Source organism: Bos indicus, chromosome 26 (genome assembly GCF_029378745.1).
Source record: "Bos indicus isolate NIAB-ARS_2022 breed Sahiwal x Tharparkar chromosome 26, NIAB-ARS_B.indTharparkar_mat_pri_1.0, whole genome shotgun sequence".
Lineage (NCBI taxonomy): Eukaryota > Metazoa > Chordata > Mammalia > Artiodactyla > Bovidae > Bos > Bos indicus.
This window is the reverse complement of record NC_091785.1, coordinates 9,243,358-9,271,060: the sequence shown is the minus strand read 5'-3', so window position 1 is coordinate 9,271,060 and position 27,703 is coordinate 9,243,358. Positions and strand designations below refer to the sequence as shown.

Sequence of the window (27,703 nt, the reverse complement as noted above, 5' to 3'; positions counted from 1 at the left end):
ATATATGATTAAAATAAAAACTAATCTGAAAGTCTCTATTGGAAAGTTCTCTGAAATTATCATTTCAAGTCATTTCAATTCTTCATCATATGGTGGTAATTTGGTATTAAGCAAATTTCCATTCTGTGTTGCACCACAGAAGAGGGTCACACCTTATATACTGTGTACCAAAAATACATTCTTGGAGAATAATAACATTACAGTTCTTTCTTCACTCATGTCCCTGACTGCTAGCCAGGCATTGGCAAGCTTTACTGATTCAGCGGGTACCGCAGACGCTGTCTGGGCCAGCGTCCGACTTCTTTTCTCTGCTTGCCCTGGAAAAAGACAGTGGTATCCCTGTAGTCTGTGATCTGTCTCTTCAAATGTTCGCCTGACCTCATTATCCAGAGCACTCTATAAAGGTAGTCTGCTACACAACCCCGAGTCTGTGAAGGAGCAGAAAACTGCCTTGGAAGTGACAAAGCAAAATAGAATGATCTGTCTAGCCAGGCTTGGAAAATACAGTTGCCAGGTTGTTATTGGTCTAAAGAAAACGCCTGAGCAATGTGCTGGCCACCACCGTCTGTTCCTGAAACACTGCTGTGAACACTTTTAAAGAAGCACCAGAAACTGAGAGGAAAGTCTGCTCCTCTGCTAGCATTCCTGCCCACTAGCTGTTCTTCAGGAAGTGCTTTGTACTTTATGAGTGATCACAAACCTCAGAGCATGGCTGCACCCATCTTCCCACATTGCCAGCTAGTTGGCCTATAAAGCACGTGTCTTTTCTTTCAGTAGGGCCACACTGTGGGAAGACTGCTCGGGTAACTTGTGTTCGAATTTCTGGTCTTCCACCTATTGACCTTGGAGAACCACTCGACTTCTCTTATCCTTGGTATTCTTACCTGTAAAATGGAGGTGAGGACCACTGCTGCGTGTGGCTGTTGTGCAGCTGAAATAAGAAAATACATCCAAAAGCAGCACCGTATCTGACACAGAGTAGGTACTCAACAAGTGTTAGATTTCTTTTGTGCAAGTCAGGGGGACAGGATCTGGTGGTTCCTCCTTACTATCCCACAAGCACTATTGTGACATTGTTAATGTTGCTTAACCAATAGACAGTCATGTACACTTCTTGACAGGAAACCATAATTTTTTTTTGAATGGTATTTGAGCTTGGATTCTCTTCAAGGCAGAGCCTGAGACAAGACTAGGGTGCACGTTGCACATATTTATTTGGAAGGTGATTCCAGGGACTAGGAATGAGGGTCTGATGAGAGTTGGGCAGAAAAGGAAGACAGGCCAATTGAAGAGTATGTTATCAAGGTCACTGCTGTGGACAATGGAGGTGGATTCCACCTGGACCTTCTACGAAGCATGCACAATGCCCCGAAGGATGAGACGCACCGTCACTTCTCTGTCAGTCCTGTGTTGCAGTGGTTAGGGTTTGTGTTAGTCCACCACGCTTCCAAGTTATCCATGTCTGCCAGCCTATTTTTAAAAAAATACTGATTTATTTATCAGCTGCAGAGGGTCTTAGTTATAGCACAGGGCATCCTCAATCTTTGTTGTGGCACACAGGGTCTTTAGTTGAGACATATGAACTCTTAGTTGCAGCATGTGGGGTCTACTTCCCTGACCAGGGATTCAATTCAGACCCCTGCATTGGGAGCTTGGAGTCTTAGCCACTGGACCACCAGGGGAGTCCCTCCATCAGCCTATTGAGTACACCCATGGGTGCCTTCCTGGGTGTTCATTAGAAGGACTGATGTTGAAGCTGAAACTCCAATACTTTGGATACCTGATGCAAAGAGCTGACTCATTTGAAAATACCTTGATGCTGGGAAAGATTGAGGGCAGGAGGAGAAGGGGACAACAGAGGATGAGATGGTTGGATGGCATCACTGAATCAATGGACATGGGTTTAGGTGGACTCCGGGAGTTGGTGATGGACAGGGAGGCCTGGCGTGCTGCGGTTCATGGGGTCACAAAGAGTCTGACATGACTGAGCGACTGATTGAACTGAATGGGTGCCTTCCTGTACCAAGGATTACTGGGGAGAACTGAGTCAAGGCCTGTGTGGAATGCCCATCCCAGCCAGGACTGGCTAGATAATTTGTGGGATTCCAGGGCAAAATGAAAAGGCTGGCTTCTTTGTTTAAAAATTATTGAGAATTTCAAGACACCTACAGAAGAGCACTAAACCAAGCCCTTCTAAACGAGATGTCCTGTGCAACTACCTAGGTCCCGTGCCCCATGAACCCTGACCCAATGAGGGACAAAGCCAAGTAAATGTGAGTGGAGGCACCATTGGTGCCAGAGGCAATATGCCAAACTTGAGAGTTTGAACTAAAATTGGTCTAAGCCCATTGTGGTGATCTCATTTCCCTTCTAGAGTGATTAGGTTAAGGATGGTCACGTCCTGGCCAGTAACATGTAAGAGCGTTAAAGCATAACACCAAAGGGTATTGGGTAAAAGGAAGTGAGCAAAGCAAAAGTGTTTCTCTTGCTCTTTCCTCGCTCCCTTCTGCTAGAGATGCTGTCCTGTGAGAATATAGTGCTGGAAGACGCAGCAGCCATCTTGTAGCTCTGAGGACACATTGCAGCTACGCTGAGCACCGGGTCCTTGGAAGACTCTGTTGAGTTTCTGGACCCACTCCGGAACCACTACTTTAGGACTTGCTGCTCAGTAACAATAAACATCCCATGAGTAAAGTCACAGTGGCCAGAAGCATTCCGAACTTCTATAACTCTGAAAAATGTATCTTCTCTTTTTGTCCACACATTTCCCACATTCTCTGAAGCAGAGTAAAGGCTTAACAATAATCTGTAGACTACGCTTTGATCAAGCCAGGGCAGATGAAGAATTAATTAAAGAAGTAAACTGTCACTTGCATTTGAATGGGTAGAGGAAAGACAGCTCTAATTTACTTTCTCTATCTGGATAATCTGCATCTTTTGCCTCTAGCTGCTTTCTAAATTTTACTTGCTGGGAAGAGTGATAAGAAAGGACATGACAGTTGACTTCTCCATGCCCTCACTGGTGGGAATTTAACCACTATGGATCTTCTTTTCTAGGGTCAAGCTGTTTAAACTTTCTAGAGAACACTGCTGTATCTGCCTGCCCTGAATTCCCTTCATCTGGTAGTGAATTCCGTGTTATCTTAGAGAACTGTCCAGACTCTTAGCCTGTATTCTTGCTACCACTTTAGAATCAAGGTACCTGACCCTCCTATGACCAAGGTCTGGGCAACTAACCCAGAGGCCAGTTGGACTTTCTCTCCAGGAAAGCTGACTCCTAAGGCAGTGCCCTGAACAGATTAATTCTTGCTGTCTAAATGTTGAGTGATCCAGGGTCCCTGTCCTTGCTGAAGCTTATCCTTAGAGTCTGTGAGCTAGCCTATATTTTTTTTCTCTCTTTACTTTCTTTTTTTTTTTTTGCCTGTTACCTGCAATTTCTACGGCACATCACCAAAGAATCAAAGACCCAAACTTCAAACCCAGAATTTAGAGGAAATGGAAACCCTAAATGTAGATAACATTATCCAGCAGTGAAATATGTATAAGTGAAATCCCTTCCTTTTACATATTCTCTCACATTAACTGAAAATCTATTTAGCAGCCTAATTGCAAAACTGGCTTCAATTATCTATCTTTCCATGTATTCATGTAATTCTGCAATGTGACTTGGTCACTCCTCCCACTAAAAGATGGAGTCTGTTTCCCCATTATTGACTATGGAATGGATTGGCTTTGTGATTTGCTTTGGACAACAGAATGTGGTCAAAGCAGTGAAGCGTCTGTTCAAAGGTTAGGCCTCAAACGGCTATGCTTGCTTCTGATCGACCTCCTGTGGCCCTGTGACTGCCATGAGAACAAGCCCAGGCTAACCTCCTGTAGGATGTGAGGCCCCATGGAGCAGAACTGATGGATTCCAGCCAGGCCCATCTTAGACCAGAACGCCACTGACACTCAGCCTATGAATAAGCCAGTCCAAAAATCAGAAAAGCTGCCTACACGTCTACAAATGCATGAGTGAGTCCATCCGCAACCGGAAGAACCATTCAGATGATTAACAACCCCCTGAGCAAAAATAAATGGTCATTGTTTTAACCCACTGAGTTTTCAGAGAGTTTTTATACAGTAATAGCTAATTGATACCACCTATAAATAAAGCCTAAGGCACTGCACTGGTATTTAACCAATTATTATGTGCTTAATAAGTACCTAGCACTGTGCTCACACATTAGTGCTTATTGAGATTCTCATGGTAATCCCATCGGTTTATTTATTTATTTGTTTGCTTATTTGTTTTAAAAATAATGAGGCCCCTCTCTACCTAGAGAGGCAAATATTTAGATAGTATGAGAACTATACTATCAAATGTTAATTAGGAAATTTATCTGGCAACAGAATTTTTTTTTTAAATTGGGCATTAGCACAGTCCATCACTTTGCCAAAATCAGAAGGAGATTCTGTTTTAACAAGGTGTTGTGAGTGATAACTGTGGATCTTGGGCCGTGATTATTCCTACCATCTTTCTCCCTTCTTTATTTAGCACATATCTGAAAAATTGAATTGAATATTTAATCTGCCAAGGGCAAGACTTATGGTTCTAGTGAAGACTGGAGTAACTTCAGGTTTGTGAGCCAAACCACAGTGGTACAGATTCAGAAAGCTTGAGTCAGCTCTGTGATCACTTTTGGAAAATTCTAAAACTGTCTATCCATGTAGAGCCAACGTATAACAAGGGGATTTGGTAGAAACAACTAGGTTTCAATGAAGCAATTCATTTCATGGACTAGAAGGACAGATTTCAGTAATGGGTGTGTTTGATTTTCTCAGGCTTTGAAATAAATTTTTGAAAAGCTGTGTTTTAATCTGGTGCCTAAAGCCAGTAGTTGTAGAGGACAGTGGTTCATTTAAATAGATGAAAAGTAGAAATATATTTAACACAGTCCCATGATTTTTACTATACAAGGTATTTTCTAACAAAATGGAATTTTGAAATCACTGCTGCTGCTGCTACTGCTAAGTTGCTTCAGTCGTGTCCGACTGTGCGACCCCATGGACTGCAGCCCACCAGGCTCCTCCGTCCATGGGATTCTCCAGGCAAGAGTACTGGAGTGGGGTGCCATTGTCTTCTCCGGTTTCCAGGTTAGCAGGTCTAAATGTTCACTCCACCTGATCAACACCAGTCTTTCCATGTTTTGTTTTCTTCCATATTTAGAAACAATTAAGCAAAACTCAAGGCTTCTCAGTGTAGCCTTAAGAAACTCAAATTACTTAGCCCTCCCAGCAAAGTTCAGGTTTCAAAATAGGATCATTAAGGGAGGAGAAGCTAAATCTCTTCCAAATCCAATTACAATTTTACCTGATTATTGATCTCAGATTCCAAATGTTAAAGACATAGTTCACTCTCACTTCTTGCAACTGGTTTTGTGTCACCCTTTAAGCTTCAGAGCAAACATAAGGATGCCAAGAGTCCTGGACATTTTGATTCTCTGTGTTTGTTGTCTTAGACTGCCTTGCTATATTTCATTTGCAAGCTTTTGATGAAGCAAAGTTTTGATCTTGATTTATGTGTCCTTAGCACTTTTTATCAAGATTGGAAAGGGAAGAGAAAAAAAAAATAACTTCCTAGTTTTTCTCTGGAGGAATATAATTTCTTACAAGTATTTCTAAATGGGTCAAACGCATTTTATAAATCCATTTCATTTCCAAATGCTATCTTTTGAGAAGATGTAAAATAGAAAGAGAGAAGAGAATATTCTTGGTTCTCCATCCCTTAGAAGCTTCTAGTTCTTGAGACATTTATTTCAATGTAATCTATTCATAAATGTGCTTTTATTGTTTAGTATCAATGAATACTGGAAGGAGGAACTCCCCAGTGAGGATATCCTCAAAATCCTCAAGGAAACAAATTTAGATGGGAATAAAATCCACGAAACAAGAGAAAGTTTGAAACTAGGACATGCTAGAACTAGGATCAACTAGGAATGTTAAAATGCAAATATAGTATGGAGATAAAAATTGAATAGATGAGCTTCATATCAGCTTCCTTACTGCTGAAGAATGAATGGGTAAACTGGAAGGTCAAACTAAGTTTATCTCCCAGAATGAAGTTCAAAAAGATAAAGAGAATGAAAAGTTAAAGAAAAGTTCAGAGAGAACACATCTATATATTTAGTACAGTGTCAGAAGCAGAGAATAGAAGAAATAGTGAAAAGATAACATTGAAGAGATACTAGGAAGAACAACCCAAAGCTAAAGGGGAAGAAATGAGCTCTCAAATAGAAAATTCCTATCAAGTGTATGCTACTGCTAAGTCGCTTCAGTCGTGTCCCACTCTGTGTGACCCCATAGACGGCAGCCCACCAGGCTCCCCCATCCCTGGGATTCTCCAGGCAAGAACACTGGAGTGGGTTGCCATTTCTTTCTCCAGTGCATGAAAGTGAAAAGTGAAAGTGAAGTCACTCAGTTGTGTCCGACTCTCAGCGACCCCATGGACTGCAGCCTACCAGGCTCCTCCATCTATGGGATTTCCCAGGCAAGAGTACTGGAGTGGGGTGCCATAGGATAATAATAATAACACACACCTGTAGGCATATCATGTAAAATTCCAGAGCATCAGAGATAAAGTGAACATTCTAAAAGCTATCAGAGGGAAAAGACATAATAATACAAGAAAGGAATGGCAATGAAATTATCAACAACACTGGAGATCATCAGTCAATATGCTAAAGGAAAATAATTTTGGACTCAGAATTCTATATCTAGCCAAGTGGAAAGACAAAATAGATATTTTAACACATACAAATATTTGAAAAATTTACTATCCAAAGACTCTCACTGAAAAAACTACACTAGGGTGTACTCTTGCAAGAAAAAAAAAAAAAGTGAATCTAAAGGAAGGGTGCAAAAAGTCACAGTGAGCAAATAAATCAACAAAAAATATAGTAGTGAATCAAAATGCCAGGAGCAATATCAATAACCTCAGATATGCAGATGACACCACCCTTATGGCAGAAAGTGAAGAGGAACTAAAAAGCCTCTTGATGAAAGTGAAAGAGGAGAATGAAAAAGTTGGCTTCAAGCTCAACATTCAGAAAACGAAGATCACGGCATCTGGTCCCATCACTTCATGGGAAATAGATGGGGAAACAGTGGAAACAGTGTCAGACTTTATTTTTTGGGGCTCCAAGATCACTGCAGATGGTGATTGCAGCCATGAAATTAAAAGATGCTTACTCTTTGGAAGGAAAGTTATGACCAACCTAGATAGCATATTCAAAAGCAGAGACATTACTTTGGCAACAAAGGTCCGTTTAGTCAAGGCTATGGTTTTTCCTGTGGTCATGTATGAATGTGAGAGTTGGACTGTGAAGAAGGCTGAGCGCCGAAGAATTGATGCTTTTGAACTGTGGTGTTGGAGAAGACTCTTGAGAGTCCCTTGGACTGCAAGGAGATCCAACCAGTCCATTGTGAAGGAGGTCAGCCCTGGGATTTCTTTGGAAGGACTGATGCTAAAGCTGAAACTCCAGTACTTTGGCCACCTCATGCGAAGAGTTGACTCATTGGAAAACTCTGATGCTGGGAGGGATTGGGGGCAGGAGGAGAAGGGGACGACAGAGGATGAGATGGCTGGATGGCATCACCGACTTGATGGACGTGAGCTTGAGTGAACTCTGGGAGTTGGTGATGGACAGGGAGGCCTGGCATGCTGCGATTCATGGGGTCACAGAGTCGGACACGACTGAGTGACTGAACTGAACTGAAATCAAAATGAATAATGTTTTAAAAATTATGTGTTTAAAAACAAGCTGGGACCAAAATTTCAGAGAGTAGTAACATGGAAGTTGGGAAGAATAGTGTTCAGTTCAGTTCAGTCGCTCAGTCGTGTCCGACTCTTTGCGACCCCATGAATCGCAGCATGCCAGGCCTCCCTGTCCACCACCAACTCCTGGAGTTCACTCAAACTCACATCCATCGAGTCGGTGATGCCATCCAGCCATCTCATCCTCTGTCATCCCTTTCTCCTCCTGCCCCCAATCCCTCCCAGCATCAGAGTCTTTTCCAATGAGTCAACTCTCCGCATGAAGTGGCCAAAGTATTGGACTTTCAGCTTTAGCATCAATCCTTCCAAGGAACACCCAAAGAATAGTGTAGAGAGAAATAAAAGTAAGTCAAGTGTCTTTTTTTGTTTGGAGAATAGAGATTTTGATTAAATTATGTGTTTAAATAAAGTAACCACTTACATGCACACATGCATACACATATATAAAACAGTAGAAGTGGGAAATGTGGAAAAAAGCAAATGCAGTCAACACAATAAAAGATAGGACTAGAGAAGAAGAAATGGAAAAAAAAAGGAGAGTCAAGAGAAAAAGACTTTGCCTTAGTGACATTGTCTGAACTCCTGGAATCAGCCTTGCCTGACTCTCGATCACTCCTGGACCTCTTACTTACTTGAGTCATTCAGTCACCCTTTTGGCTAAAATTAGATTAGATGTGTTTCTACCACGTGAATTCATCCCAAAGCATCTTAATTAATTCAGCCTTCATATTCATCACCCGTATTTTTGCTTCACTTGCCTTCCTTTTCATGCTGAATTAAATGCTCACACTTTACCACAGTGTGTTAAAATTTATTTCTGAAAACTTACAAGATATAAATAATGGAAAAAAAAAATCACCCATTGCCAGATTCCTCATTTCTCTGGCTTTTCAGTATTTCGACTTTGCCATTCCCTAGCCCTGCAGAGAGATGCCATCTATTTTTCCGTCTCAGAGTCTGGGACACATGATCTTCTGTTGGAAAAGGATTTAAAAAAAAAAAAATCAACTTCTTCCACCAAAATTACGCAAAAATGAAACACAAGTTATGCCATTTATACAGTATTTTCATACTCAGTTTGACCTGAGATGATAACTTGGGGACAATTAAATAGCCATAAAATAAATCAACCTCAGAGAGCCGATTTCCCAGGTCTAATGTTCCTCAGAGTTCCAAGTAGAGTTTCTAATCAGTTTTATTCACATAGGAAAGTACTTCCAGTCATATTTTTCTTCCTGCTGCACTCACAGGCCAGGATTTTCTCCTGACTGTGTGCAAAATAAAAAATACCCCTTACTGGATCACTCTTTCTCTGTTTATAGAGAACCTGAAAGGGAAAGTGTTAGTTGCTCAGCGGTGTCCAACTCTTTACGACTCCATGGACTGTAGCCCACCAGGCTCCTCTGTCCATGGAATTCTCCAGGCAAGATACTGGAGTGGGTAACCATTCCCATCTCTAGGGGATCTTCCTGACCCAGGGATTGAACCCAGGTCTCCTGCACTGCAGGCAGATTTTTTACCGTCTGAGCTACCAGGGAAGCCCCTTGTGTATGAATTTATCACACTTTGTCTATCAGCTGTTAGATATATTTAGGTTGTTTCCACTTTGGGGCTATTATGAATAATGCTTCTATGAACATTCACGTATAAGTTTTGTGCAGACATACCATTCCAACTTTCAAGATGCTTTTTGAGAAACTTCCAAACTGTTCTCCAAAATTACCATACCGTCTTATAATCCTACCATAATGTGAGTTTCAATTTCTGCACATCCTCACCTATACTTGCTATTGTCTTTTTTATTATAGCCACTTAGTGTCCGTTGTGGAGAAGGCAATGGCAACCCACTCCAGTGTTCTTGCCTGGAGAATCCCAGGGACGGGGGAGCCTGGTGGGCTGCTGTCTATGGGGTCCCATAGAGTCGGACACGACTGAAGTGACTTAGCAGTGTTTGTTAAGAGGTATTTCATTGTGGTTTTGATCTATACTACCTAATGACATGTGCTGTTGAGCATATTTCCGTGAACAATCAGACTAAAAGTAGTGTAGGCTCAGAAACAACTGGAGCCAGGGTCACAAATGCAGCCAAGACCCCCTCTCTCTTTCCTTATCACCTGCTCTGCTTTTCCTGGCAGGTGAGCTGAGTGTTTGTCTCTTTCATCAGAGACAAACTTCTTCCACATGGCTCCTGTAAGTTCCTGCCATCAGACAGGGCCTGACTCCTTTTGTCAGGAAGCTCTGATTCATCTGCCTTGGGTCAGACACTCAGGACTAGATCAGTTAATAGTGAGCAGGAAATCAACACAAGACAAAAACATGGCAGCTCCCAAAGGAATCACACAACTGAAAAAGGACGCGTGGTTCTCAAGAATGCCTGTGTGTGTGCTCAGTTGCTTCAGTCGTGTCCAACTCTTTGAAACGCCATGGACTGTAGCCCACCAGGCTCCTCTGTCCATCGGATTTCCCAAGCAAGAATACTGGAGTGGGTTGCCTTTTCCTTCTCCAGAGTATCTTCTTGACCTAGGGATCAAACCCAGGTCTCCTGCACTGGCAGGTAGATTCTTTACCACTGAGACACAAATAGGGAAATGTTATTTCCAATAGAAAGAGGAGAAACTGATAATACAAAATACTATTTGTCCATGTCACTACTGACTTGGAAGAGCAAAAGGTACTAGATTTTTAGTCTCTAAACGTTTTATAATGGCCTTTGGTCAAAAGCCTTAAATTTTTTCCTCACCTGAACTATTGCCAAATATAAAGGAATGTATAGTTATACTCTTACTGTATATTAGTGACATTCTTGATGTTGGTTGTCTACTTAAACAGCAATATTCTGGGGCCAATGTAACGTTATAACACAGCTTTTGAAGGAAATGCGATTGCAATAAATGACAGCGCTGTTCTGTTTGTATCGCAACTTTCATTGACCTCACCAAAAAGGATTCTGACGAAATGAACTCACGGGTTACAGTCAGGCAGCCCGCAGGCCTGACTTCACTTTATAACATTTATTGTTTGACTCACACGACAATTTTTTTTTAAGGTGAATTAGTCTCCTACACTAAAAAATCCGGAAACTTCACACAGAAATCTGAATTTTTAGCTTCTCTTGGAAAATGAAAGGCACTTCCCTTCCACTCCCATTCCTCTGCATGCATGTGGTTTGTAACCACTGATTCAATTTTTTTTCCATCTCTAGTCATCAATTGTCTCTGAGGAAGCATATATCAAGTTTCTAAGTCATAGTTACTCATGGCCTTGCTGACCTATAAGGTGATAGGACATAAATGAGGGTTTTGCTTCACAGCTGAATGAAACAAAAATCTCTTACATAGGTATTTAAAGCTTGTGATCATTTTAGTTTCAGGCTCTTGTATTACAAGAAGGAAAATTATAGAGACAACATAAATTCTCTTCACAAAATCAGGAGTCTTTGTGTTAATTCTTGGTCTTCTCTCAAAACAGACAACTCCTAGTTTTAATTACTCACTACTAGTACTCTTGCCTGGAAAATCCCATGGACGGAGGAGCCTGGTGGGCTGCAGTCCATGGGGTCACGAAGAGTCAGACACGACTGAGCAACTTCACTTTCACTTTTGACTTTCATGCATTGGAGAAGGAAATAGCAACCCACTCCAGTGTTCTTGCCTGGAGAATCCCAGGGACGGGGGAGCCTGGTGGGCTGCCATCTATGGGGTCGCCCAGAGTCGGACAGGACTGAAGTGACTTAGCAGCAGCAGCAGCAGCAGAGGATTATATTTATCTAATACTATTCTGTATTTTCATTATCAATTGTCATAAACCATCTTTAGTAAATAAAATAAATGTATAGTTATAATAATATAAATATAATTAACAATACTGTATTTCATATTTGAATGTTGCTATGAGGGTATATCTTTAAACTTCTCATCAAAAGAAAAAAGGTTTTGTTAACTATGTAAGGTGATGGATGTTAAACTAAACTGTGGTGATCATTTTGCAGTATATACAAATGTGGAATCATATGTTGTACAACTGAAATCAATAAAATGTCATATGTCAATTATATCTCACAAATTTAAAAAAAAAATCTTTTTAGCTTGAAGTACTCTAAACAATTCTGGTTCTAATCTAAGGCCATCTGGTTGTCATCTTACTCTAATTGATGGCAGGAAGTTTATAATCTTGCCCTTTACCTTAGTCAACCCAATGAAAGATGGCACTCTGTGTTATTAGTATTTCAATTCAGTGTCTTAAGACTCAAGAGGCTAAGGTATTGGGCCGTCTTATCCACTGACTGCCTGAGGTAGACCATGGGCTATGCTACCCAGATCCCTCTGAGGAACGAGTAGTTTATTCCCTCAGATGTTGGGCGTGCTGCTGGAAGATGTATTCAGCTGTCAACCCTATTGAAACTGCCTTCCTCGCAGTCATGTCTTCTCCCAGGGCAGTCGACATCTGACGAATTCTTGCTTGAGATATAAAATCCTGCCCCTCTTTTCCCATTGTGGGATATCTAAAGGACCATTCCAGCCCCAAGACTCCCAAGGCCTCCAATGGGAGTTCAGCTTCTGTTTAATCTTGCTTCTCTGTGTCTTTCCACAGGCGTTGACCTCAAGCTCCCTTTAGGAACCGTTTGCACCCTAATCTCCAGCTTGGAGCTGGCTTTGCGGAAGCCATCTTGTGAAACTGTTAGGAAGAGGCTGGCTATGAATGAGGGTAGTGCTTCAGAGAGGAAGCGAAGAAACTAGGAAGGCTGAAGCACAGGATTCCTATATGGGAGACGAGGCAAAATAGCAAGAGGGGCAAGTGTCTGAAAGCCCAGCAGGAAAGACTCCATTGATTCTCAACCAGAGCTCCCAGAGAGCAGAAACCAAGCAGTCCTGGTAATCCTTCTCCTGTTTCCTATTAAAGTACTCATGAGCACAAAGAAGATGAAAGTCCAACTGGCATTACCAACTAGGAGTGCTCCCCAGCTATCTGCCAGATGTCAGGAAGGACGTTTTCGTAGCAAAGCCTGGAATGAGAAGCTAGGGGGATGCACCTTAGAGGGGTTCTAAGTAGGGAAAAGTGAGAAGGTGAATACAGGCAGAACTACAGACTGCTAGAGATGACTGCCCCCATGAGGGCAGAGAACTCAATCCTGAAGGTCAGACGTCCTCTCTTGTAAGGACCAGGGGATCTGTCCTTTAGAGTGAATGGATTTAGAATAAAAAGAAACCTGCAGGCTAACAAAGATGGGCTAGGTGGCTTGCCCATCCAGTCCTCCAATCTGAGATGCAAACAGAGGATTCTAACACTCACCGTTGCCCCATGATTACAGGCATTCACCAGAGCTGAATATAGTTCTCCCTTTTCAAGGATAAACAATATTTAAAATGTGGTAGGGGAAGCCCATGAAACATTATATAACATAAATGATAGAGAATTTGGCCCTTGAGGTTTTCAGAATAACATGTGTTTGGAAAATATTTCTATAGGAGAGCTAATTGATTTTAAGAAACCATCAGCTTTGCACTCTGAATAAGATTAAGGAAAATATGGATGTTTGAAATAAAAGATGAACTATGAAATAGTTATAACAAACTGATTTTTTTAAAGGAGCTAGTTGAGATGGAATCAGAAATCAAAAACTGTATCAGATGGAACTATTGTTAAAAAAAAAAAAAGTTAAAATATAATCACATAATTAGTCACACACCGACAGAGAAGAAAACTGAAGCAGTGATTTGGAGAATTAGCTTGAGAAGAAGGAAGCAATAGAAAAAATATAGGGAAGTAACCTATTTTTTTCTGAGTAGTGTGATTTTCATCTGTTTATTTGTTCATTGTTTTCATCTTCTTTCTACCTAAAAAATCCACTGACTGGAAATTCAGAATTTATTCTCACTGTGCTCTCACCCCCTTGATTTTATAAATATCAATCAAATGTCACTCTGTGGCATCTGTTTCCCTCACCATGCACGAAAGAGAATGTTGAACTGTTATCTTCAGAATGGCCAATCAGCAGTGCCACCCCCCTGGATATCTATTATCTTAACTCTGTGGTTCTCAGAACACTGGGAGGGAGTGTTCTCAAGGTTACTCAACATTAAAAAAAAGGAAAATGGAAATGCTGAGAGTGAAAATGTGATAAATAGGTAGGGCAGAGACTAGATAATAATTCCAGATAAAAATTATTCCTTTTGCTTATGGCAGAAAAAACCATAAGCAATAAATTAACAGAAACAGATTATGAAAAATTAATTAATTAACAGAAAACTTTGCTGATATGAAGATGTGTCACAGTGCATGGAATTCAAGAGCCCATCATATACCCAAACAAGAAAGGTAAGAAAAAAGTGAACACCTAGACATGTCCTATTAAAATTTTTAGTTTCAAAAAATTTTGAAGTGTGCTACATATAGGAGAAAGACATGATGTACAAGAAAAACTGTAAGCGTAAAATGAGAGGTATTCCTTACCTCTCATGTAGAGATGAAATCATAGACAGGAAGGAGGGCTGTAGAAAGAACAAGGGAGTCAAAGTTTGAACTATTATAGTAATTGCTTGTCACAGCAAGTCCTGGATCCAGGACTGGAGTCACACTCGCTATCTCTGGTAGTTTCTCAGGCTCCTTTGAGCTGCTCATCCTTTCCCTCTGCTCTGCCAAGAATGAATGACCTTTCACCAATGCTGTGGTCAGCTAGTACACGTTGTATCTTCACAATCAGGTTCAGTAAGGACCAGGCCACCATCAGGTTGACCATCCTGAACTCATCCGTCATCACCCCTTTGATGCACCTGATCTGTTGGATCATCTGTAGTGAGTTTTGTTTTCAGTCTGTGGCCATAAACAATCACACTAGTTTGCTATTGCTGCTATAACAAATTAGCACACACTTGGTGGCTTAAAACAACTCAACTTTATTATTTTACAGTTTTGTGGATGCTGGAAGTCTGAGATGGGTTTCACTGGGATAAATCAAGGTGTCAGGAGGTCTGAAGTCTCTTTCGAGGGCTCTATATGAGAATCTGTTTGCCTGTTCTTTCCAGCTTCTCAAGGCTGCCCGCATCCCTTGGAACATGGCCCCCTTTCGTCTTCAAAACTAACTAACAGCAGTTGGCTGAGTTCTCATTACACTGCATCGCTCTGACCTTCCCTTCTGCCTTCTTCTTCTACATTTAAGAACTCTTGTGATTATATTGGGCCCACCTGAATAATCCAGGGTATACTCTCTTTCTTAAGGTCAATTTGTTAATAACCTCAGCTCTATCTGCTACCTTAATTCCCCCTTGCCATATGACCTAATGGCTTTTAGGAATTAAAACATAGCCATCTTTGGAGTTCCACTATTCTTTCTACTACAACAGGCTTCTCTGGTTTTGCTTCTGGCTACCTTAACTATGTGGCTTCCCAGATGGCTCAGTGGTAAAGAAACTGCCTGCCAATGCACGAGATGTGGGAGACCTGGGTTTGATCCCTGGGTCAGGAAGATCCCCTGGAGGAGGAAATGGCAATGCACTCCAGTATTCTTGCCTGAAAAATCCCATTGACAGAGGACAGGCCACAGCCCATGGGGTGGCAAAGAGTTGGACACGACTCAGTGACTGAGCACACACACCTTAACTATGCATTAGCACTTCCAGAGAAGATTGGTGATATAAAAAAGGTAAATGTTAACACTCATTAATAAGAGTTTGATGAAGGAGGGGGCAACACATGGCTAAAATATGGAACTAAGATTAAATCAGATAAAACATGTGAAATCCTCTACCCCATACTTGACCCAGAACCTTTTGATTAAGTGGAATCTGAAGTTGATACCCCAGTTCCTTTCAAAGCATGGCTCCTAGAGTTTGGTCCTTCATCCACTTTTACACAGGAGTCATTATTTCACAAAATTCTCGCTACCATCTTTCTCTTCTCCTCCCCATCATCCCGAAAATATTTTTTTATTTCTCCTTTGGATACATTCAGCATGGAAAGGCTGCCATGGACATTGTGTTTGCTTTATCACTGTGGACCAAGAGTCTGTAATCTTGATCATCACTCTTCTGGATTTTCTTTTGTGCTTCTCTGGTGGCTCAGATGGTAAAGAATCTGTCTGCAATATGGGAGCCCCAGGTTCAATCCTTGGGTTGGGAAGATCCCCTGGAGAAGGGAATGGCAATCCACTCCAGTATGCTTGCCTGGAAAATTCCATGGACAAAGGAGCCTGGTGGGCTACAGTCCATTGGGTTTCACAGTCAGACACGACTGAGCGACTAACACACACAGCAATGTATCAAAGTGGTTGTCTCTCTGTGGTCCTGCCAATAAAATGTTGTCAAACTTTCGCACTTTTGTCATCTCATAGATGAGAAGTGATACCAACATAGTTATAATTTTCACGTCTCTTATTTTGAATAAGCTTGACCATCTTATCATATTAAGGGTCAGGGAAAATACATTTTAATTTCAATGTATTTGTTGCTTGTAGTATTTTCTCACTTTTTAAAGTTGGAGAGAACGGGATGGGTATGATTAGGTATGAAACCAGTTTATATTGAGCCAAAGGTAATGGCCAATATGTTTCTTAGAGAAAGATCTATGAAGCTTTACTTGAAATATTGCATGGAGGAAACTGTATTCATCAGATTTTAACATGAATTCATATAGTGAATTTCCTTACAGTATCTTGCCCTCACCAGAGTGCTCTTCTTTAGCTATGTATCAGATGCACACACAGAATTTTGTTTTGAAAAAGAAAAGAAATAGATGCTTTGACCCACTCATGGACATTTAGACCCGGAGACTCTGGAGTCCTGGTAGGTTATGTTTTTGTTTTTAGTTTTCTGGAGGTATTTTTTTGTTTGTTTCTTTGAACTGAGAAGATGATTCTGGGCAGAAGAATGTACTTGTTCAATAGTTATTTATTGGGTGTCTTCCAACTACCAGGGAATGAACTGGCTGGCAGATACAAGGACCACAACCGTGATAAAATCAGACACAGCCTCTGTCCTCAGAGACTGGAAAAATATACACCAAAGATATTGAATAGATTCACATGAAGTGTCATCAGTGCTCTGAAAGGACAGGGGGTTGAGATAGAGTAACCGGAAGGAATGCTTCTGGACAGTACGGTCAGGGACGGTCTACCTGACGAGGGAACACTCAAGCTGATTTGCAGAAGCAAAATGGGCTTTGGGGCCGTGTACCTAAACTTTTAAGGGCTACCGGAAACACCCGAACAGAATTCACATAAAGTCCTTCGCTCAGTGCCTGGTTCATAGTAAATGCCAGCTGCTATGATGATGATGCAAATGATTTTCTGTTCAGCCAGATTTTCTTCCTCTAAGGTCCATTCCTGACTGTTAGTTGCTCAGTTGTGTCCAACTGTATGATCCCATGGCCTGTAGGCTGCCAGGCTCAGCTGTCCATGGAATTCTCCAGGCCAATATACTGGAGTGGGTAGCCATTCCCTTCTCCAGGGGATCTTCCTGACCCAGGGTTCGAATCCAGGTCTCCTGCACTGCAGGCAGATTCTTTACTATCTGAGCCACTGACTAAACTGCTGCATTAAACCTTCCTTAGTGAATGCAGCCCACACACAAGTTTGCTCACCAGATGTTTACGGGACCTCTACTGTTTGTCAGGTACCACACTCAACTCTGGGGATACACTGGTCAGGTCCACTCAGCCTTCACAGAACATATGTTACAGTAGTAAACTACATTTCTCAATTTTCTTTTCTTTTCCAGACTCAATAGGATTGCACACTCCTGGAGGGCACTGGACTTATCCTTTTTTTAATCCCTCCCCACAGTTCCTGACATAAGCTAAGTGTTTTGTAAAGTGCTAGACTCAGTGACCTTTTAGCTGGTCCAGTGTGCATCATCCTCTCAGTAGCCAAGGACTCTGAGACCTGTCAGTGCTACTAGGAGAAAGAAGAGAATAAATGTAAAGTCTGACACATGAAGGCCAAAAAACTATCTTTATACCTTGAAAAAAGGCCAACATCTCTACCACTACAGACTGCTGAAAAGTTTGAAGTTATATGGTACCAAAACTCAGATCCTGCTGGCATGGCCTTTAAACAAGTGATTGTTATAAATGTGTTGGTTTTGTTACTGTTGTTAACCAACTTAAAAAAAATTTTTTTTTTCTTAAGAGAATATGTTCATCGATCCTGGGGAAGTTTCTGGATTCCTAATATGAACTAAAACCCTCCCTCCACGTTGCCCACTATTACCCCACCACCCCACCACGTGTATGTGTATCTACATCTACGTATAGTGTAACGTATTTACACACTATGTGGAGTCTACAATTTTATTCCAAATCTCCTATTTCCTCCAAGTCAGTGCTTTCCAGCATAATCATGCAAATGATTTTCTGCTCAGCCAGATGTTCTTCCTCTAAGGTCCATTCCTGACTGTTAGTTGCTCAGTTGTGTCCAACTTTTTATGACCCCATGGCCTGTAGGCTGCCAGGCTCATCTGTCCTTTATGCCAATAACTTATTGAGTTACAGTTCATTTATTATGAGTTTGTTGTTACTACTGTTGAACACTAAGTCACGTCCGACTCTTTGCCATCCCACAGACTGCAGCACACCAGGCTCCTCTGTCCTTCACTGTCTTCCACAGTTTGCTTAATTCATGTCCATTGAGTTGGTAATGCTATCTAACCATCCTATCCTCTATCACCCCCTTCTCCTCCTGCCTTCAATCTTTCCCAGCATCAGGGCTCTTCACATCAGGTGGCCAAAGTACTGGAGCTTCAGCCTCAGCAACAGTCCTTCAGATGAATATTCAGGGTTGATTTCCTTTAGGATTGCCTGGTTTGATCTTGTAGTCCAAGGAATTCTCAAGAGTCTTCTTCAGCACCACAATTCAAAAGCATCTATTCTTCAATTATGAGTTTAATATTAAATAATACAGGATGCCCCTTTGGGTGTGAATTTCAAATAAACCACATATAATTATTTAGTGTAAGTGTATCCATGCAGTATTTGGAATATGTGTATTAATCACACTTAGTTGTATCTGATTTTTTGTGACCCCATGGACTGTAGCCTGCCAGGCTCCTCTGTCCATGGAATTCTCCAGGCAAGAAAACTGGAATGGCTTGCCATTTCCTTCTCCAGGGGAATCTTCCTGACCCAGGGATCAAACCCTGGTCTCCCGCATTCCAGGCAGATTCTTTATCAGCTGAGCCACCAGGGAAGCCCATTTGGAACATAGTTATATTAAAAAAATTATCTGTTTTTGTATGAAATTCTAATTTCACTTGGTGCCCTGTATTTTTATTCACCAGATCAGGCAATCCTACTTGTTATAGGTCTTTACCTATGCTGTTTCTCATAACCCCTTAAAAAATTATGCAAAGTAAGAATGCTAATTTTACAAATAAGGTACCTGATATTTAGAAAGAGAGAGTAATATTAACATCCTCAAGATCATACTGGCATGTGGTAGAATCAGGATGTGAAGCTAAGTGTGTTCAAACATGAAGGCCCTGTTTTCATACTTCTCAAGAAAACCAGTAATTGTCACAACCGTTTTGTCCAGAGCTGAATCAAACTCGAGTTTTATAATGTGAGATTAAGGGACATGCTTTTGCAGTTCCCAAAACACAGCTCTTCACTGTGCTGAGACTTGGCACCATCGGCCCCTTCTCACCATGTGAGTGCTGCTCAGGCTTCATGACTCAGCTCAGAGGTTACCTCACTGAGGAAGCTTCTTTGGTCATCAGAGCTGATCATTCTATGGATCTTCTCGGCACTTGTGCAGTACACTGCAATAATCTTCTTAAGGCTCTGTCTCCCTCAGAAGGCCATGAGTTTCCTGAGGTGGGCACCATGTCGTTTTTCCAGTGCCCAGCATGGAAGTAGAGCTTCAGTAAATGCCCAAAGGCTGAAGCCCAAATCCTGGGCATCCAATTTATATAAATTCTGCCTAAAGCACATATGAGATTACTGACTTGTTAGACAATGGATCTCCTGACTGTTTTTGAAAAATGACATCAGAAAATGGAGATTAGAAACTAACTTAACTGAATAATGTGAATCCTTATAGAGGCACATTTATTCCCTCCATAAGTTGTAAATGATTCCATTTGAATTGTTATAGTCCAACAGCTAAATGTATGTTCATAATACAGTCTACTAAATTTCTACATTTTAAGTATCTTATGAGATATATTGATAGTAATTAGACATGTCCATCAACCATTTCTCAAGACTTTAATATCTTAGTTTTCTAAGGGTGTTTTTTTCAACAACAAAAATAAATATAGCATTAGTGTAATAATAAAAGAAACTAACCTAACTGCTGCTGCTGCTGCTACTAAGTCACTTCAGTCGTGTCCGACTCTGTGTGACCCCATAGACGGCAGCCCACCAGGCTCCTCTGTCCCTGGGATTCTCCAGGCAAGAATACGGGAGTGGGGTGCCATTTTCTCCAATGCATGCATGCATGGTAAGTTGCTTCAGTCGTGTCCAACTCTGTGTGACCCCAAGGACAGCAGCCCACCAGGCTCCCCTGTTGATAGGATTCCCAGGCAAGAATACTGGAGTGGGTTGCCATTTCCTTCTCCAACCTATCTAGATATAGACAAGAAAACCGTATCTATTACTTTACTATTTAACTTGAGAAGAACCTTATCAATTACACTTTTTTTTAATGATCCTATTTTGCTGTCACCTTTGACATAGTTTTAAGCTGTTTTGTTGCACAATTATCTTGAATGGAACATCTAAGAATGAATCAGCTTTAGTTAACACTCATAAATATCTGAAAAAGCAGGAGGGAGGAGTAAAGCAAAGATTAGTCTCATTCCTAGCTTGACAAGGTTCAAATTCGTCATTTAAAAAAGCCAATTTTGTGTGAAAAATGAAGTCGTTTTACATGCTAAAGATACATGTGCTTGGCATATAAGGATGTTATTTCTTAATATATTCCCTTGAATATATTCCAGATACTTTTTAAAAAGGTCTTTTAATTGCGGTGAATATGGGGCTTCTTTATGTCATTCCTCCTTTGCGGACAGACTCAGTGATTTCCAAAGGCTCCCAATTACATTATTGAAAAGAAATACAGTACTCTTGTCCCTTGGCTGACCTGCTCGTCATCTCAAACTGAAACACATATTTAGTGCCAACAAAGTGCTACTTCATTGAGAACAGAAATACATCCATTCCCTCTGGTTTTGAGTTGGCCTAATATGTCCAGGTTCTGTAGCTCTTTTTCTGAAATATTCCAGACAAGAATAATGATGGGTTGATGCCCTTTCCAAAATGATATGTAAATACTATAAAAGGCATCTATTTATACTAGTCAATAAGTGTTTTAGGAATGATAGACAAATTCAAATTTAGATAATTTCTGTTAAGACAAATAATGACCAGATCCAAATGGCAACTCTTCTTTGGCAGAAGCCCATTCGGGAAAACCTTGAATTTATTCTTTTATGTTGAGGAAGTGACTGATGCAACCTAGGGTGTGACTTCATGTACTGGACACAGCTTTATGTCACAAGGAATTCTGTCTAATGGTGGAATCCCAAACATCAACCACATAGTCTAAGCAGCATCTTGGGAGCCGAAGTGAACTCCTCCTAGGTCGACGGAGGTGAGCACACTGCTGGCTCTTCCTCTGTACACGTGGGGGAAGGAGAGAGACGCAGGTAACAGGTAAGAACACTGACTGCGGAGTCAGACTGCTGGAATTTGTCTCCCAGATCTAAGGCTTCCTGACCTTGGACAAGTTTGCTCTGAGCCTCGTTTCTTCCAACTATAAAAGAGAAAATGATAACAGTTATCTACCTCATAGATTACTGTGAGGATCAGTGAGACAGGTGGATGATTCAGCTCAAGGCCCAGCAAGGTAAGTACACAATCTGTTCGTGCTTTCCTGCCTGTCAGAATGATGGAAATCAGTGGAACAGTCCACTGGCACGCAGGTAGACAACGTTTCAGCTTCTGACCACAACTTCCTCTGGATTGATTTCCATGAATAGTGTAAATCATATTTGAAAGGAGCAGAGATTACAAAAAGGAAGAGATGGCAGGGACTCAGGATTTTAAATGCCTCTATTCTTTCTGTTCTTTCCCCTTGGCCTCCTTTCCACCTTAGTTTCTTGAAGGAAACAAAAACAGACGCACAAAAAACAGGTCAGGAAAATACATGTTAAAAGACTTTGGCCTAAATCCCTATACAGACGAGAGGAAGCTGAGCTGGCCTTTGGGGAAGATCTGTTTCACGTGGCAGAGGCAGGCCTAGGGCCTAAAAGCAAAGGAGCTCCTTGCAACCCTTTCCTCCCTAAGCCCACACCCAGGATTCTCTGGATCTGACTGCGCTAACAGCGTGGAAAGGCGGATTGGGAAGAACGAGAAAGTCAGCAGAGAAGCAACACACTCAAGAGACCACGCATCCCTCACCTGGTGCTCACCTGGTCCAGGCTTTCTCAGCAGGTGAGTGTGAGCCCCAGGATTCCTGGCCTAGATAAATACTCACTGAAGAGAGAGAAAAAGTCAGATGTTATTTGCTCAGTCGTGTCTGACTTTTTGTGATCCTATGGACTACAGCCCGCCAGGCGCCTCTATCTTTTGGATTTCCCAGGCAAGAATACTGGAGTGGGTTGCCATTTCCTTCTCCAGGGGATCTTCCAGACCGAGGGACTGAACCTGGGTCTCCTGCATTGCAGGCAGATTCCTTACTGTCTGAACCACCAGGGAAACCCTCAGAAGACAGAGCCGAGAGCAATCACCACAGCTGGCTCAGAACTTTAACTTGTTCTATTCTCCTCATTTGTAAGCTCCTATTATGTGCTGGGCACTTATTCCAGATGCTGAAACCCATGCATCCCAGTTTAGAAGTCAATGATAACCAAAAAGAGCATTCAAGCCCTAGACCCTGTGCACCTCAAACTTGCCCTTTTCCTCAGAACTTGACTCCTTCCCTTCATGTTAATGATTTTGCCCTCTACCTTGCAGCTTCCTGAGGACCGGGTGTGAAAGAGGGGAAGAGAGGGACCAGAAGACAGGTTTGAGGTTCCAGAGCTGGCAAATAACAGAGGATATCAAGAGAGGAGATATGTTTTTGATTGCTTTTCCTAGTTTAACTTTCATCAGCATCAAGGTCAAAAGCAGTGGTCCTGCTGACCCCAGTGGGTTCTGTTCTCCCAAAGCCTCTTTAGATTTTAACTCAAGACACAAAGTCTCAGGCCTTCCCTCTCAGTTCCAAGTTATTACAAACCTCACATTTCTGTCACTGGACTGTCCTTTGGCTCCAAATAGAAAATTAAGTTTTGATCTTGACTGGGCTTGCACCAGACCAGAAGAGATTCAGGTAGATAGTCTGTACTTGTTTGCTTTAGGAAATGATTTGCCTGCTTGACATCCCAAGCAGGAAGGTTTTCATATAAGAGTAGCTGAGACCAATAATAATCCACTCAAGTGTCATGAGCTGAAGTGAGACCAGGTTCTAGAAACAAGAAAAAGATGCTCCACCAGACACTTCCTTTCCAGACCAGTCCCAGTCATCAGCTATACTATGTTGGTCCCCAAATGGAGCTGCAGAATCCATGGAAAGCTCAGGACAGACTCCACTAAATCATCATAGAGCCTGGTTTTTTTTGAGCTGCTCCTTAAGATTCCTATTCATTTATCCCCATGATCTATAAAAAATAAATTGACTTACATTAACATGCTTATATTTTAGCTTGGGGAAATTGAAATTCCACTAACCAGGACACTTTGTATTTGAAAACAAAGAACAGAATTCAAAGAGGGTAAATATCCTCCAGACTTCATGATGTAAGTGTTTTCTTGTTTTCTATCATGAACATACTCTCTCTGGAACTCTCTTCATTTCCCAGGTGAAAATAAAAAGGTGTAATGTGAAGAAGCTAAGTGACCCTCTTCAAGTCACATAGCTTGTCATTGCAGAGGTCACGCTAGACTGCAGGACTGGACTTCTGTCTAGGGCTTTTGTTTTGTTCTCAAACACATGACAACCTTTCTATTGTACATAGACCAAAAATATTATAAATGAGATGGGAAATTATTTACTGGTTAAAACAAAGGATTTCAAAAGATGGAAAAAACAAACTGTGGTACAGCCATTTCTAGGAGACATGGCCTAGGAGGAAGCGCAGGCTGCAGCAGGTCAGGGACCAGGGGACAGTGGATCCAGGAGTCAGGAAGACAGTGCCTGTGCTTACGAATGGCTTGATGATATAGGAGATCCCCAAATATCATTATGAGACATGGATTTGGGCTGGGTATCTAGACTACAGCAACTGCAAAACCACTAAACAGAGGTAAGGATAGAAAGATTGAAAAAAGGAAAAAGAGGAAAAGAAGAAAAAGACATAAATAAACACAACTTCTACGCTAAAACCAAAGACATTTCAAATGAAAAGAAATCTAATTTAGAAAAGAAAAACAAACAATAAAATCAATAACAAGAACATGAATTCATCCTGGATAAACAATTTTATGTTACAGGATGACAAAAACTTTAAAATAGATATTTAGAATGCCCAAAGAGACAAACTGAAGGTTAACTTTCATTTTAAAAGAACAACAAAAGATGAAACAAAAAGAAATAAAACAGGTGAATACGAAAACTAACCACTTAGAAGTACTGGGAATTATTTCTAAGTAGTCTTGAAGTTTTTAAAAAGTAGTAATAAAATTAAAAAACTGAAAACAAAAAGACCTCACCATATAGGGTAAACTCTAGGCTAGACACTAGAACGGAAATTAGAAAGCAGCGAGAGGCAAAGGGTTGAAAAATATATAAAAAGGCTGTGAAGAGACCTGGAGGATCAGTGTACAGGTGAATAGATTGAAAGGGTCCAACATACATCTAACAGGAGGTTCAGAAGAGGAACTCATTATTTCTCGTAGCTCTTCCATAAATGCCCAGAAAGGGAGGAAGAGCCTCTCTCCCTCATTTGGCCAAGCCAGGTATATACTACCTGCACGTATCCATTCAATCAGGTTGGCAACGTGCTGTCAGTTTTTGCCCACCCCAAATGCATGCAAATGTTGCCAGAGGGCAGGATGCACTGTAACCCAGACCTCTGGAGACATTTCTGATCCATTTAATACCACCTCCTCAAGCATCCTATAAATGCAACACTAAAGCTGGAAATTTTCCCCTACAATTTGGTTTTAAACCTGACCGCTAATGCTACTAATTCAGCAGAGGAATATTCCCACTTAGTTGTTTTCAGCTCTTAAGGATCTCACCTCAATTATTTCCGATTCCTAGTGGTCTATGTTTTAGTTATGTCCTAAAACACAGGCCATTTAGTTAAGACCCCACCTCTGGGGTCTCAATTCTCCTGCAAAATAATAGTCCTCACCTTTGAATGGGGGAGCCTACAGCTCTGCACTTTAATCATGTAAAATGCAGCCATTTCAATACGTTCTTCCCGTGGTTATTTTGATGTAATGGCCCGGGGGGGGGGGGGGGGGGGGGGGAGGGCAGAACATGCTGTCCAGACATCCCTCCCTAAAGGCAGTGCCTTTAGTCTTATTTAGTTTCCTGCTGAGCTGTAATTCCTTTTCTGTGCTAGTACTTACAGCCCATAACAAAGCCATGTAACAACCAAGTGTTTGCTCATTTTTTTTTTTCCACTTTTGATTTCCCACCATTTTCGTTAATATATCTAGCTATTTGCCCTTTGGAGCCTTGTCCTCGCGTCCCTGTACTCACGCAATGCCTGGCGTTCCATAAACCTAGCCAGGTCACCCTCTGTGGAAGTAGCTTGCCAGCCTGGGATTTTCCCTGTGAATAATGGGCTTTCCCCTAGCATGGCCCCTTTATTCATTCCTGCATTGTTTCCAGTTTACTGCCTGGCTTGCCAATTATTGGAGGATGGAAGGAACGCAGTGTCCACCAAACAGAAGGCATCTTGAGAACAAAATGCCAGGCAGGCAGCTCTGTGTAATCAATGAGTCATTTGACTTTACCTGTAGGGTAACTTACAGGGTGGGAAGGGATCAGGTGGATAATCCAGAGACATTCACAGCTGTACTCTGCATTATCAGGAGACCACTGGGATAATTTTATAGTTAACCTAGGATATGAGGTAGGTACTTGGAAACAGGACAAGCATTCCTAAGTCAAGATTCATGAATGGGAAACTAATCTCCTGGGCACCAGGAATTTATCAGCGAAGGTTTGCATCATTGCTTGGGGACTAACAGAGAATAGAGGCCACCTGGTCCTGTTCATTATTAAACAATACCTATTAACTATCTGATACAAAGCCCTTAATGACAGAGAAGTGGTTCACTGTACAGTATAGTACTGGGTAGGGTCAGCGGAGGGAGAAACAGTAAGGGCCCAAGATGGCATCAGTTATGCTAACAACCACAGAGGGATTAAGTTTTATCTTCAGATCCTCAGATTGGGAAATATTTTGGGGCAATATTTGTATGTAATAAGATTCTCGGTTCAGTTCAGCTCAGTCGCTCAGTCGTGTCCGACTCTTTGCGACCCCATGAACTGCAGCATGTCAGACCTCCCTGTGCATCACCAACTCCCAGAGTTCACCCAAACCCACATCCATCGAGTCGGTGATGCCATCCAGCCATCTCATCCTCTGTCATCCCCTTCTCCTCCTGTCACCAATCCCTCCCAGCATCAGAGTCTTTTCCAATGAGTCAACTCTTCGCATGAGGTGGCCAAAGTACTGGACTTTCAGCTTTAGTATCATTCCTTCCAAAGAACACCCAGGACTGATCTCCTTTAGGATGGACTGGTTGGATCTCCTTGCAGCCCATGGGACTCTCAAGAGTCTTCTCCAACACCACACTTCAAAAGCATCAATTCTTCGGTGCTCAGCCTTCTTCACAGTCCAACTCTCACATCCATACATGACCACTGGAAAAACCACAGCCTTGACTAGATGCACCTTTGTTGGCAAAGTAATGTCCCTGCTTTTTATATGCAGTCTAGGTTGGTCATAACTTTCCTTCCAAGGAGTAAGCGTCTTTTAATTTCATGGTTGCAATCACCATCTGCAGTGATTTTAGAGCCCCCCAAAATAAAGTCTGACACTGTTTCCACTGTTTCCCCATCTATTTCCCATGAAGTGCTGGGACCAGATGCCATGATCTTCGTTTTCTGAATGTTGAGCTTGAAGCCCACTTTTTCACTCCCCTCTTTCACTTTCATCAAGAGGCTCTTTAGTTCCTCTTCACTTTCTGCCATAAGGGTGGTGTCATCTGCATATCTGAGGTTATTGATATTTCTCCCAGCAATCTTGATTCCAGCTTGTGTTTCTTCCAGTCCAGCGTTTCTCGTGATGTACTCTGCATAGAAGTTAAATAAGCAGGGTGACAATATACAGCCTTGACGTACTCCTTTTCCTATTTGGAACCAGTCTGTTGGTCCATGTCCAGTTCTAACTGTTGCTTCCTGATCTGCCGGGGTCCAGCCCCAGCTGATCCAGGGTATTCAAAGGAGAGACGGCATCGGCGATTTATTTAAATATTAATTAGAGATATAAAGACTAATAGCATGAGGATAGCTCAGTAGGAAAATTCAGTGGATAAAAGAGGCTGAGTAGCTTGGTTTACGCGGAAAATCAATATAACCTGTGACACCAGGTTAGCTCTGACCACGGAGGCCACAGGCGCCCTCTCGAATAGCGGAAGGTGCCCCACCTTAGACACCTTCTCGAGTGGGTCTTAGAAGCCCAGGCAAATAAATGGTTGCAGAGGACCTTCACGTTCCAGATGGAAACATCAGCCGGAATATGAAAAGAAAGAATGACATGGGGAGACCAAGCTTTGGTGAGCAAGGCCAGTAGCTTTATTTTCAACAGGGGCTTTTATACCCTAAGTTGCACATAGAGGATAATAAGGGATGTGAAATCATACAAAGTCAGCAGTCTTTGATCCTTATCGAAACCA

The 27,703-nt window shown here is 41.7% G+C and overlaps 1 protein-coding gene across 2 annotated transcripts in view; it reads right to left on the bottom strand.

The window, feature by feature from the left end:
* Positions 1-1,197: 1,197 nt before the first annotated feature.
* The window catches only part of MINPP1 (multiple inositol-polyphosphate phosphatase 1), a 71,750-nt gene continuing 45,244 nt past the window's right edge, over positions 1,198-27,703 (bottom strand). Inside the window, exon 5 of one of the 2 annotated variants that reach the window (XM_070780431.1) lies at positions 1,198-1,470. In XM_070780431.1, the coding sequence (XP_070636532.1) occupies positions 1,389-1,470 (82 nt within the window). In that variant the 3' untranslated portion in view covers positions 1,198-1,388. Of the gene's footprint in view, positions 1,471-8,656; positions 8,791-27,703 lie in introns of those variants that run through there. The other variant, XM_070780433.1, reaches the window with a different exon arrangement.